This window comes from Colletotrichum navitas (assembly GCF_030913465.1).
Source record: "Colletotrichum navitas strain CBS 125086 chromosome Unknown LY79scaffold_23, whole genome shotgun sequence".
Taxonomy (NCBI): domain Eukaryota; kingdom Fungi; phylum Ascomycota; class Sordariomycetes; order Glomerellales; family Glomerellaceae; genus Colletotrichum; species Colletotrichum navitas.
Genome location: NW_026850569.1, coordinates 386,969 through 400,069, shown reverse-complemented (window position 1 = coordinate 400,069; position 13,101 = coordinate 386,969). Strand labels below are relative to the sequence as shown.

At 56.2% G+C, this 13,101-nt stretch overlaps 3 protein-coding genes across 3 annotated transcripts; 2 read left to right on the top strand and 1 right to left on the bottom strand.

Annotated features, from left to right (window-relative positions):
- Positions 1 to 490: 490 nt before the first annotated feature.
- On the top strand, positions 491 to 1,370 carry LY79DRAFT_172591 (uncharacterized protein). The gene has a single exon (XM_060551230.1). The coding sequence runs from the start codon at positions 701 to 703 to the stop codon at positions 1,289 to 1,291; it is 591 nt and encodes a 196-aa protein (XP_060415138.1). The 5' UTR covers positions 491 to 700; the 3' UTR covers positions 1,292 to 1,370.
- Positions 1,371 to 1,877, bottom strand: LY79DRAFT_172584 (uncharacterized protein). Its single transcript, XM_060551229.1, has one exon. It carries the CDS (start codon positions 1,723 to 1,725, stop codon positions 1,450 to 1,452), a length of 276 nt encoding a protein of 91 aa, XP_060415137.1. The 5' UTR covers positions 1,726 to 1,877; the 3' UTR covers positions 1,371 to 1,449.
- Positions 1,878 to 9,498: 7,621 nt separating this feature from the next.
- Positions 9,499 to 12,758, top strand: LY79DRAFT_513830 (uncharacterized protein; the record flags this gene model as incomplete). The annotated part of the gene is made up of 3 exons (XM_060554532.1): positions 9,499 to 10,172; positions 10,292 to 10,299; positions 11,524 to 12,758. 3 exons carry the CDS (start codon positions 9,499 to 9,501, stop codon positions 12,756 to 12,758), a joined length of 1,917 nt encoding a protein of 638 aa, XP_060415136.1.
- Between the last annotated feature and the right edge of the window lie 343 nt (positions 12,759 to 13,101).

Here is a 13,101-nt window from a genome sequence, read left to right as displayed (position 1 = left end):
TTCGTTGTATGCACACTCGTCTAGCTAGCAGACAGCACCGGCAAACGTCAACCTATTTTCAACATGACTTGTGTTGCTCTTCTTTGACCAGACGTCAGTCCTCGCCTCGGCCTGCTCATTTCAACCGGCCCCCCCAATTGAGTTCTAGATTTCTCTTCATTTCTTTCCTTTATATTTACTTTGTTTTGCTTTTAGGTTCTTCCAAAATAGCACATGAGGTCAGCTGTGTTGCCTGCAGTACCAAACCAGTAGCGCCATCGCAACTCTTGTCGGTAGGCTAACATCCAAGTTCGGACGACACACACATGCCAGGAAGTCTAAAACAGGAGGAAGCAGTCGTTATGGTGAAACCTAATGGATCTTCGGAGTGACAGCTGTCGCAAAAAACTCGCTGAGACGCACGTCGGCTCCAGACTTGACACAATTACGAGTCATCTGGCGGACGATCGGAATACCCACATCTCCGTACCGTCATCCGACTTCGATGTCGTTTAACAACATTTCCCAGCAGCGATAGGCAGTGACCGCGCGCCCCAGATGGAATTCACAGATTTTTTGTTTGGTGTCAAACCCAGGCTATCGTGGCGTCTGCAATGCAGAAAAACCTGGAACCTGTTCTTTGACAATACACGATGCAGGAAAAGACGCTGCACGAGCCAGACGCCTTCCTTGCACTACAAACCACAAGCAGTATCTCTCCATGTTGTCGGACGATTTACAAAGATGTGCCGGGGAAGACGAGGGGGAACGGCAGAAGATCGAACATGGTGTGGGAACCTGGGCCTCAACAATCCCAATATTCGTCCGAGTGTATGACTTGGGTCAATCCGGGCACCATTATTGCTCAATTTCCCGGCCAAATGCTTTAACGGAGAGCAAGTCCGTTTGTCGTTTTTCTTTAGGTCATCAGACGAGTGGACCTGGGCAAGGCATGTCTGCCGGGACCAGGGTGGAAAAGACGACCTGCGGCGCTTTTGCTAGCGGCGCAACCAGGGCCAACCCAGCGTCCGTGGTATCAGCGCGGGACGCAGATACCAGCCGAGCGCCCTGCAGATCGATAACTGCCAGGATCAAGAGCACCTGGCTCCGCGAGCTCTGCTATCAGCCCAATAAACCTGGCTGGAAGAAAACGTGCATGAACTACCCGGAAGGACGGCTATTTTCGTTCAATGAGACGGTCCACGTGAAGTTCTCGAGACATAAATTCTGTCATGGCAATCGGCCAGTCATGTCTGAAAAGGGGAGGGGCATGGGGGCGAGAGGTCGCGAACAGCCCGAGCCAAAGGTATAGGAAGACACAACCGAGGTGACGTGACGACAGCCGATGGGACACACCGTGGAAAATTTCATGGCTTGGCTTGATTCTACAAGTGGTCTTGCGGAGAGACTTCCCCACCAACATGGTCTCTTGCCTGGCACGAAGCAAAGGAACCTTGTTGCATACGCGGCTTACCAACACCCGGCCCTGGAAGATGCCAATCTTAATAGGCGACCTGGAACCGCCAGTTTCGCTGTGGAAAAGCAGCCACGATGGCCTGTGGAACAAACGCAGACATCGCTTACCCAGGCACAACCACGAGCGGTTGCGACAGGCCAACAACTTCTGCTTCTGCCTGCAAGTATGACGTCCAGACGATAATGTCTCTTTCGGATTCCATGCCAACTCGGGAGCCTTCCATTGCACGCAAATACGAAAGAAACGGACCACATCGACCTAGAAACCATGACATGAAATATACTCGGTTAAATGGGGGCCAGCCAGACATAGCAGACCAATAAATGGCCCCGGGGTTGATAGGCCCTCCTCCCAAAAGAAAAACCAGATGGATTGGCGAGAATACAGACTCTGGATGTCAACCATCAACAAACCCATCCAGCCATTCATTCACAAAAACCACCCGTCTTGCACCCTGGGCCAAATAGATGGCACAGTTGACTTGTCAAGCAAGACGAAAACCGGGTTCAGTCATCAGTCAGTCATCTAAGGGACCATGTGTCAGGGTCCCTGTTCGGGATGGCACAGTCACATCAGGGCACCCGAAAAAGACCGAGGGTATGACTTGGTTGGGGCCAGGCTGGTATCCTGTTGGTGGATTTTGATCTCACCCTGGGTAGCAACCAAAGACAGTCGAGGAGGGAGAGGGTAGCAGCAGCAAGGAAGCCATGGTTGACATTTGGCTGATCTGACGGGATGACGGTGCCTGAATTCGGCGATCTCTGGGCACACACGCAGATACCTCGAACAGGCACGTCGAATAGGATCCGAAGACCCAATTGAGGTCCAAGGAAATGAGACGAACGAAATGACGACAGCAAGCATGACGCGAACAATCTGCATACGACGGCTGCATAGACGCTTCGTCTCATTCTCAACTGGTGTCAAGGTTTTGCTGCATGGGCGGTACTTAGGAAGAGGCACTCACTCGACTCCACGGCATGCCCCTCGCAACTAGTGTTTCCCCAATTCGCCGAATCCACTAGAGATGAGTGTCCCTTCGTTGCAATCACAATCGCGATGCCGGCACTTTGGATTATTTGCTCCACTGTGCGGTAGCTATGCTGAATGAGGATTATTGCCATCGAACCAGGAAGGAAGAAAACCTACGAGAATATTCGAGGCAAAGCTACCTGAACTTTGCAGGCAACCCCGGCCCTGCCCAGCGAATGGAGGGGGTGGGAGGAGAGGACCACCACCACCATACCCGCTCGGGCGGCAACATTGCAGGCTCTCACATAGACACAGATACCACCCACCCTGTGCGGCGGCACCACAGCTGCAGTAAGATTTACCATTCCTTCCCAAAGAATTTTGCCGGGCCTAGAAGAAATCGAACAGCATGCAGTTTCCCTGACTAGCGGCGCCGACAATCAAGATACCGCGGGTCGGCTTGCCCAACTCGCTGGTTCAGTCTCGCCCACTATCAAGGGCGACGTGGTTGTGGGTGGGTGGCAAGGACGCAGTACAGATGTACCGTGGAGAAAGGCAGCAAGTGGCACGGATAATGGCGGCCTTCATCCACCCAAGAATGCTAACCCGAGTTGGGTTGTTGCCTCATGGCGTGGGCAGCGGCAAGTCATCTAGATGGCGCTGGCTAGGACGGCGGCATCGATACGACCACGCTGCTGTAGGCTGGAGATTGGAATCGCATATCTGGTACGGAGTACTTGGCTTTCAGGTAAGCCGACAGCACATACATAGTAGTACTGGGCGGCAACCTCCATGTCTCCCCCCGCCCATGGCTCGAAGGGGGCCTGGACCAGCCAACGCCAGGGGTGCCACGCTTCTTCTTATCTACCAGTGGCTTCATTTCGTCGCGGACGGCTCAACTGAAGACAATATGAGGTTCAGGGCTGGTGGTGGGAGCCGCCTGGGCACCAGTTGAGCAGTGCGCAGCGCATCGGTACGGCGTCCTCTCTCTAAGGGGGCCTTTCATCTCGCTCAGTGAAAGGCCCTAAGCCCCTAGCCCCTACGAATAGCGTCGGTGCCGTTCCCAAGGCAAGGTGCCTGGGTGCTGGATATTGGGTACTGGAGAGGAAAGGCCGTGGCAGCGCGGGCAGTGGGGGTAGTGACTGGGACAGGCCGGCCAGCGCACCGTTGCAGCTGGATTTCTGGCGTCCACGAGACTCCTTTCCCTACCCCGGCAACCACGAGAAGCCCCCGTACGGCTGACTGGCTAAGCTGGGTGTTACACGGAAAGATGTGACGCTATTCGGGTCGGTAACGCAAACAGAGAAAAGGGTAATCCCTGGCATGTGGGAGCAGCATCCACTAGCTTTCGAAAAGACGAAGAAAGAGACGAGGAGCCGTCTCTAGCCTGTTTCTGGTGGACAGAGGTCAGGAACCTTCTTGTTCCTATTCCTGAGCCCAGCAACCCCCTTTACGACAAGGACCACACAAGCGGACATTGGGTCACGGGCAATACCGCCAGCATCGTTCCAGGAAGGAGGAGAAAAGGAAAGAAAGTAAACAGAAAGGACTTTGGGCAAAAGTGCGCTTGAGCAGGCAACCAAAGCTGGTGCCAGCCACCCCCAGGCATACTTGTACGCTTACGGTTACAGAGAGTCACGCACGACTCCGCGCTCCAGCCCCGACATCCCCAGCCGCCACGACTTATACTTGCGGAGTATTGTACACACCATCTCGGAATACATCCGATTCTCGACTCGGCCCTCTGCCATGTGGCACCCAGGTTTTCCTTCCTTCTTATTATTCCTACCTATTATTCTCTTCATTTGTACGTCGCGTCGAAATGTCCCCTCCCCCCTCCCACTACACAGCAACGCACCTTCTGGACCGCGAGTTGCCGCTATATATCTGTCCAAGTGAACTGGGAAGCAATTGTGCATGATCGAGTCAGGAGTAGATGGACGGAATTTTTTTCTTTTCTTTTGAAAAGGCATGCCGGCAGCAGTGCAAGTGCTTCGCTTGACATGCGGTTCCGGGACCTTGGAGCGACGAGTTGACCGCCCGCAGTACTCAAACCTCGATGCAACTTTCATCTCGTCTCTTATCCAATCTCGTTTCTGGCCATAGCCACACAAGAGCGCGCGCGCGCGCGCGCGCACACAGCAATCTACATCGTATGGTACTCAAGCCCGCACGTCAACGGTTAAGCAAATGAAGAAGTGGACGCGCGAGTAAAAGGGGAAGTGGAAGTGGACGTCGACATGGACATGGACGTGGAAGCCCATGCTTAAACCGGACCAGGCTGGTGGAGAGTGACGGCGACAGCGGGGTCTTGAAGCTTCTTCGCCAACGGTCGACCATCCCCGGTCCATGGCGCCATCCGCTTTTCTTGTCGTCTGTCCTGTCAGTCAGTCGTCCATCCGTCCTCCAAGGGCGATGTGGCGTCAAGCCTCATCCCCCATCTCAGCACCGTGCTGCACCCTCCCCCTCTGCGTGCCATATTCGCCTTGCCCGCCCCAGGCTGGCCGTCAGCCACACAGATTTTAAGGTGTTATCCGTCCGGTGGTGGCAACCACGCTACCCACAAGAGGCGGCTGAAGGAGAAATTGAACACGCTGGCTTTCTTCACCGGGGCGGCCCTGTCGCCATTATTGGCGTCATCACTTCCAGTCCAGCAAGGCGAGACATGCCCGCTGGAAGTATACATAGATACCCTGTCTACGGAGCAATCGTACTAGGTATTGCCATAGTAACACACTACAAGCCGGACCGCCGCCCCCGAGGCCCCTGACTCTTGACGTTGCCACGCAAACGGGACCTTATTTTGCCCAGGTCAGCTTGGAACCGAGCACGAGACTCGACGACGTTGAGCGGGCTTGCAGGAAGGAAGCCGGGGACCCCATCATCTATCTAAACTAGTTCACCATAATGTCCAGATCCGTACACTGCGTCGTGTCCCAGGATCGATCGGGCATTACCTACACCACGTACGACTCGGCTCGGCCCTGGGTATCTATCTCACTTGTCGACTGCAGTGGCCCAACGCGGGCACAGGCACGGACACTACTTGCCTAGCTCAGATGCCATGCAGTATTACCGTCCGACCCTCACAACACACCAGATCAGCCCGTGCGCAGTGCAGTACCGCCGAGCCTTGACGGGAGATGGAAACGATAGCCACGAAGACATGACATGAAGAAGCTGCCGCCGGTACAGACGCCAGGTCCAGGCCTGAGCGTGACAAGCTTCTCTCATTGGGATTGTTGACAAGCACGCCGTCCGCGCCGCCTCCATTTTTGTCGGTCATGCGCTAGGGCGTAACGTGCCGTCTGTCTCTGCTGAGATGCCACCAAGCGCCCGCTAAGACACACGCTTCCCCTCCCTGTCCAGCCTATGCCTATGCGTACGGGTAGCCAAGCGTGTCTCTAATCGAAGCCGCCCAGGATGAGAGCAGACCAGGGTGGAACTGAAGAAGGAACAGGCGGCTTAGGGGTCGGGCAGAAGAAGAGACACAAGCCCCACCCACTACAGGAGAGAGAGAACCAACATGGGCAAGGCGAGGCAAGCAAGACGACAAAGAGAGAGAGAGAGAGAGAGGCGTTGTCGTTATTTTTCCTTCCGATGCCACGCTACCATCGGCTGCATTCCCGAGTACGTTCGACACCCTTCCCCTACCTTACCTACTACATACACTGTATGTATGTCTCTCTCTCTCTCTCTCTATACCATCAGCCATACTCGCCTTCTCTCCCTGTCGCGGACAGACAGCCTGATGCATGCTTTGCGACGGTTTAGGTCAGTCCAATACCACCATTCTGAATCCTTCATCTCATCTTTCTGTCGCGCTCGCAGGTCGATCCTCTCCGCCCACCTCTCCACATATCCCACAACCTTCTTTCGACCCCGTCGGCTCTGATCCATCCACGCCCCTCCCTCCAGGCTCCCGCTCTGCTTCTTCCTCTTGTCCCACCCTCCCCCCAATAACCCCCGTCCCACGCACTCACGCCCGCTCACCTGCCTGCCTCCCCTCTCCTTCTACACCTAGTGTACTAGTAGTATACTCCTCCTGTCATGTACCCTGGGCTGGGGCTACCAGTAACAGTACAGTACAGTGTATTACCGCGAGCAGCAGCAGCAGCAGCAGCAGCAGCAGCAGCAGCAGCTCGTTGAAGTAACGACGCCGTTGACGTGAGCTTGGCCAATGCGTTCCTTGCTACAGTTGTGTAGTGTACGATGTACGTCCCCTTCCTTGTACCTTGCTTTTCTGGCTTGGATACGTCTTTGCCCCCACCCCCTCACAGACACACTCTCGTAACTATTCGTACCCTGTACCTTACACATCCCACTGAGGCGCCATGCCTCGTGTGCACGGCACAGGACAGGACAGGACAGGAACCGGGAGCCATCCGTGGATGACGGGTGTCGTGGTCTTTTTTTTTTTTTCTTTTTTTTTTTTCAACCGTTCCTAAGCTCCCATGGCATGGCATGCCTTTGTGCCGGAACAGAGAAAGGGATCAATCATTCTTCACTACAGCTATGCCATACATACACGCATCTCTTGCACATTAACTACATCCTTCTTCTTCTTCTTCTTCTCCTCCTTCTTCCTCCTGCTTGTCCCCATTTACCTTCCTCGTTCCCCTTTGACCGGTCTTTTCAAGCTATATCAAGCCAATTTTGGAGATAACCCACTCCTCCTCTGCCGGGCCTAGTATCTGCCTTTCCTAGTGGACCTCCGTGTGAGTGCGCGCGCGCGCGAGAGGGGGAGAGAGAGAGAGGAAAAGAGAGGAAGAGAGCGCACACCCCTGGGTGTTGGCCTGTCCCACCCCCGTCCACTCTCCTGCCATCCACCCCCTCCAACCCATCCCATCTTATCCTCTACCTATGCCATCCCATCCCATCCCACCACGGCCGTCAGTCAGTACGTACAGATAGATATGCTGTCCTTCCTTCCTGGCTCCTGGCTACATTTGCACATATCCATCTGCTACCGGCTCCGACATTCGAGACAACGCCCACCCCCCCTCCCCCCTCCCTGCCCACTTCCACCTGAACCATACCTCCTTCGCAACCCCAAATCAAATTTGGTACTCTGAACACTGCCTATATACACACACACACACACACACACACACACACGCTGCACACTGGTCACCGATGAGTGAGGGAGAGAGAGTGAGTGAGTGAGCGACCTTGCTAAGTGTGCACAGAGGCCTTTTTTTTGTGTGCGCATGTTTGATTCCCGCCGTGGGTTTCCCTGCTTCACCCCCCCCTCGTCTCCTGTTGTCTCTTACTTTTGGGGTCCTGGCCACGGCCACGGTTCCGTCCCGTCGCCGGACCTGTCCCTGTCTCCTGTCCGTCACCCGCTGCTCCTCTCAGCTTGCACTGACTCTTGCCTCCCCCACTGTCTTATTGCATTGTGGCTTCATACGAGCCTGCTTTAATCTCGTCGAGGAACCCTCAGACCCGACGCTACCATCGGCATCGCTACCGCTGTCCAATACACTCATCTCTCCACGCCTGGATACTGCATCAGGTCAAACTGCTGCTCACTTGTCTGTTTTTGCTGCCCATGTCTGCCAATACTACCTCCCCTCTGTAGCCATCTCGCCATAATTCATTCACACACACCTCTCTCTCTACTCTATCACACACTCACACACCTCACGCAAAGTCCCTCTCTCCCATATCCACACGCACGCACACACATACAGACGCGCGGAGAATTGTCGTTAGGCAGGGGATGGTGATGGCATAGCCTTCTACCCTTGATTAGCAGCCACTCTAAAGGCCTCGGCCGGGGTCTTCCCTGGCTTGCTTGTCCCTCTTGCCCAGATCAACCCTGAACCACGCTAGCTTCATCTCAATTGCCCCCCCTCCTCGTAGACCCAGCAGGCCTACTCTCCAGTCACACAAAAACCGACCGGGAGCCACCGATCGACTGCTCCCAAAAAGAAAGGAAGAAAAAGTCTATGGGCCTTTACTCTCCAACGCATCTCGCCCTCGACAAATAACGCTCCTTCACTCCGGCCGCCGAACCCGAGAGTCGGAGAGAGAGAGAGAGAGAGAGAGAGTCAGAGTGTCAGAAAAGAGATCAGGATAGAGAGCGGGCTAGGTCTCCATCTTGTCCACCCTCCTTTTTTATTTCTTTTTATTCCCTTCTTTCTACATTTACTCTTCTTCATATCTTAACTTCCCGCACTTATATATCGCGTCCAACCCGACGAACAAACTACCGGTACCAAGGGGATCCAGCCATCCATCTCCGCATCCCGTGCCTGAGGTTCCGCCGTGGTACCTCCTGCAGCCGCCCGCACCAGCATCTCCCTCGAAGAACCACCAATATCGCCGCAGGTAGCTTCATTGGAGCCCAAAAGGTTGTTGTTGTGCCAGTATCACGCTGCAGCAGCATCATCGTCGTCTCACAGCAGTAGTAGCTGCACCATCTCCCCCACCTGCTTTCACAAGGGCCGCATATTCGACCTTGTCCGCCGCCTCTTGGTACCTGGCACGAACGGCCTGAAATTCGTGCTTTAAAGACGGCGCGAACTTGCCCTCCCCCACCACCATCTTCGATATTCGGAAACTCGGCTAGCTCAAACCTACCTCCCCCATCTTGCGAAAAGCGGGTGCCATTCATTCATCGCGGTTCAGCGCAAAACGAAAGGAAGAGGAAGAAAAGGGCCTTTTTTCATCGTCGGCAAGTGAGGGAGACCGCGCGCAGGAACGAAGCAGACGCTCAAGTTTGGCTGGAAACCGAGGAAACCGACCCCACAACAGCGAAGTGTCACCACCAACCTTGTTCCCCTCCCCTCGAACGACAGGCGCGAAGAAGACAACGCCTTTTCCGCCTCGTCTGGACTCATCGACAAGTAGCGACAGCACGAGCCGGAGGATATCAATAACACGGGTGGACTGCCAACGGACCGGCCAGAGTTCGCAAAAAGAAAAAAGAAAAAAAAACCCAAACCCCCCCCCCCCCCCGGTTCGGTCTCAACTTGGAACAGTCTGGGAAACGAGGCATCGTCTGGAAGAAGACGAAGGGAGCCCGCGACCCCAGACGCTCGAGGGAAGCCCGCACCGCAACATCCATGCAAGACATCAGCAGCGATTGCGACACGTCGTCTACCTCGCTCGGCCAGCGCCGAGGCATTTCCGATCTGGCGCGATTCGCCCTCGACCTGACCTGGGCAACCCCCCCAAGAGCAGAGTCCGAGACTCCTGCTCGTCCCAGAGCCTATCCTTCTCCGCCCATGTCAGGGTCTCCTCCTCCTCATCCGCCCAAAGCAAACCCAGAGGCTGGCGACCGAGGGCAACTGCATGGCAGCTATCCGTCCACTAACCCGCAGGATGCATACCGCGGGGGACTGCCGCCGCCACCACCGACGGCGACGACGATACACCAAAGCGAACTCCGAGGGCCGCCGTTGCACCAGTCCCTGCCGCCGCCCCAGCCCCGATCCTATCACGCCGAGCAGCAGGACAGGATGTCTTACGCCTATCCTAGACCTGACGACCACCTGCGCAACACGCCGTCTGGGTATGCACATCTCGCGAACCAGGCCTTGCAGCAACGGCCACAACCGTATATGCACATGTCTGGGCCGCCACCGTCACAGCCAGCAGGGCCTCATCAGCATGGCTATGCGACAACTATGTCGCAAACGTCCCAGGACAGCGCTCCCTACACGTCCCCCAAGACGCAGAGAAAGACAAAGGGCCATGTGGCATCAGCCTGCGTGCCATGCAAGAGAGCCCATCTTCGGTAAGGCGACTCCCTCCCTCCTCCTCCTCTCCCCCCTCCCCTCCGGGAGCAGACGTTGAAGTGAGACGTTTGCTAGCATCTTGACACGGTGACACTGACATTCTTTTCTTCTTGTCTAGATGTGACGGTACGTATGGCGAAACGCCTGTCAAGTTTCATTTCGTTCCTGCTTTGTTTAGTCACCATTATCTCCCAACCTCACCTAGTTTCGCTTTCGCATCTGCACCCCCTTGGGCAATTCCTCCGACAAGGTATGGAAAACTCCCTTTTCTCCAAGAATATGGATATAGCGGAGAGGAAAGGGGGGGGGGGGGCGCCCAAGTGGGCGGGTGCAAGCCTTGACCCCATTTACCGACCGAGAGGTTCCCGGAGTGGATATCTGGGCGCGCGCGGGCATTAACCCAGCAGGCCCATTTTTGGCGTGACGGAAACTCGACGCAACACAGGGATCATCCCGTTTGCCTGAGACCGGTGCCGAGGGGGGAGCAAGATGGTCCCGTTCGGGCAGATTGAATTCGCGGAAACTCAAACTGAGAGTTGAGGAATGGGTGAGCTGTATTGGCAATCAGGAGGAACACAAAGAAAAAAAGGAGATGAGAGAAGAAGGGTTGTCCGAGTCTTAGCAGCCTGTGTCCGGAGCGCCAGTGGGCGAGAGAGCCACCTCGTCATCGTCAGCAGCAGCGTTCATACCTCAGCGCAACGATCGGCCGCCGCCATCACCGTCCTTCAACCCGTCTGCGTTCCCGAACCCGGTTCAGTCCGGGATCTCGGGCCGGAATTTGGAGAAGAGGGATTAGCGGGTTACAGCCGGCGCCACCGGGCGAGAGAACCCCGAACCTTGCCTGTGCCGCGCTAGGGATCCGGCAAAGTCGCCAATCGCAAGCCGAGGTGCCGGGTGTGGTTGCGACCAACTGTGCCATGTTTGTAACAGAAACCGGAGGTGTGGGTTTCCCCCTCCTCTTGCGCAGGATCTTCTTGATAGGAGGGGGGGAGAGGTTGATGATGGCTGGTCGATCGTTGCTCCGTCCAGCCTTGATTTGCGGGAGGATCCCAGCGGGCAAGACGGGCGTGTCATTGATGTGTCGGAAGCGATGCATGACTGACTGACGGGATGAGGGGGGGGGGGGGAGAGAAGCCGGGAACAGACAGACACACCCCACAGCGTCGCCTAAGCCACGCGATCGTTGTGAATTGACGAGCAAGTGCTCGTCGAAGGAGCACGTCACAGATTTACTTTTGCGGTTGTTGCACTTGCAACAGCTCCGGATCGCGCGCTTGCTTTTTCATTTGTGTCTTTTGCGAGATGATGGTGGTGGCAGCTTGCTGACTTTGTGCGAAAAAAAAAATATAGCCCAACGACCCTGCTCGCGATGCACAAGCAACGGAAAGGAAGACGCATGCGTCGACGTGCAACACAAGAAGCGCGGTCGCCCACGGCTGAGGGACGACCGGGAGGCCCGTTATGGCCCCTCGACATATCAGCATCCCCAGGATGCCGCCGCCGCAGCCTCGAGGAGACCGCCGTTGAGTCACTACTCGGCGGCTGGCCCTCCCATCTCAGGGTACGATGACCCCATCCGAGGCAGTCACTCCTATCGCGTTCTAAAGTCTCAACCAAGCGAGCCCAATGCCCCCCCGCGCTACCTGGACAGAGCCTCCATGGCCGACGCCAACATCTACGGGCAACCGCCGCCGCCCCTGGCGACCGGCGCGCCGGAACCCGTCGTCTTCTTGACCATGGAGCTGGAAATCGCCCGCGCTTCCCAGGCATTTGCCGATGCTGTCGGGATCCCCAGCGTGAGGGGACGATCCCTCCTCGATATCGTCTTGGCCTCGGAGCGCGACAAGATCCAGAACCACCAGCGGAGTATGCAGGATGAGCGGTCGAGGAAAGACCCGGTCTATCTGCCCCCCATCTTCGGCAGGCAGGAGCAGGAGCGCGTGTTTGACTCTCTGCGTTTCGAGGCCGACGAGATCTCGCGGTTCCAGCTGGATCGCCAGGACTTCTTCGTTTTTGCTGCGGCCGACGGACAACCGCGATCGTATTCCGTCCGGTTGGGGCTTGCGAAGCGGGAGTCCATCTACTTCATCGTCCTGCTCGTCAACGCGGCACCCAGGTTTCCCTACCCCTCACCGTCGCCCCATGCCCGAGAGGTGCCGTATCTCTATCAACAACCTCAGCAGCAGCAGCAGCAGCAGCAGGCCTACGCGCAGCACACGCCCGTGTCTGCGACGTTCGATCACACGAGATCTCGGTATGGCGAGGGCGCACTCGCGCCGCGACCGTCTCCTGGGCAGCCTCCTCACATGACATCCGGGCTGAGTCCTGGGATGCCGTCGTATTCCGCGTCGCCGAGCCGACCCGACTATGCCGCCGGCCCTTCGTCGTATCAGATTCCTCGCAGTGAACTGCCGCCGACCACTCGGCCCCCTCAACCCTCTTTCCAGTTGCCGCCCATCCGTGCCGGCCCGCATCATCAACCAACACATTCCGAGCCCTCGTGGCAGAGGGACGACCGATCCGGCCGCGTCGATATCGGTGGCCTGCTCGAGAAACCGGACCCGCAGCAGCGGCGTCAGCAATGAGTGATGACCCTCCTCCGTCCCTAGCGGTCGTTGTCGATAATTATTCGCTTCGTTCGGCCCAGTGGCGTCTCGCTCGCATTGTCGATCGATTCGTCCATCCCGGCCGACCCATTGGTCCATTTGACTTCTTTTTTTTTTGACCGTATGGGATGGACGGCCTCGTCCATCTCTTGTGTTTGTACTAATTCCTCTTCATTTCTATCCACCGCTGTCTTCAGGACCGCACTGTTGTTTTTCCGGCGGCCGTGGGCCGTCACGAGATACCACCTGTACAACCACCCTATTATTACTATTTTGCTCGTCCACCGCACATACTGAATCTTTTTCTTTTCTGGCATCTGTC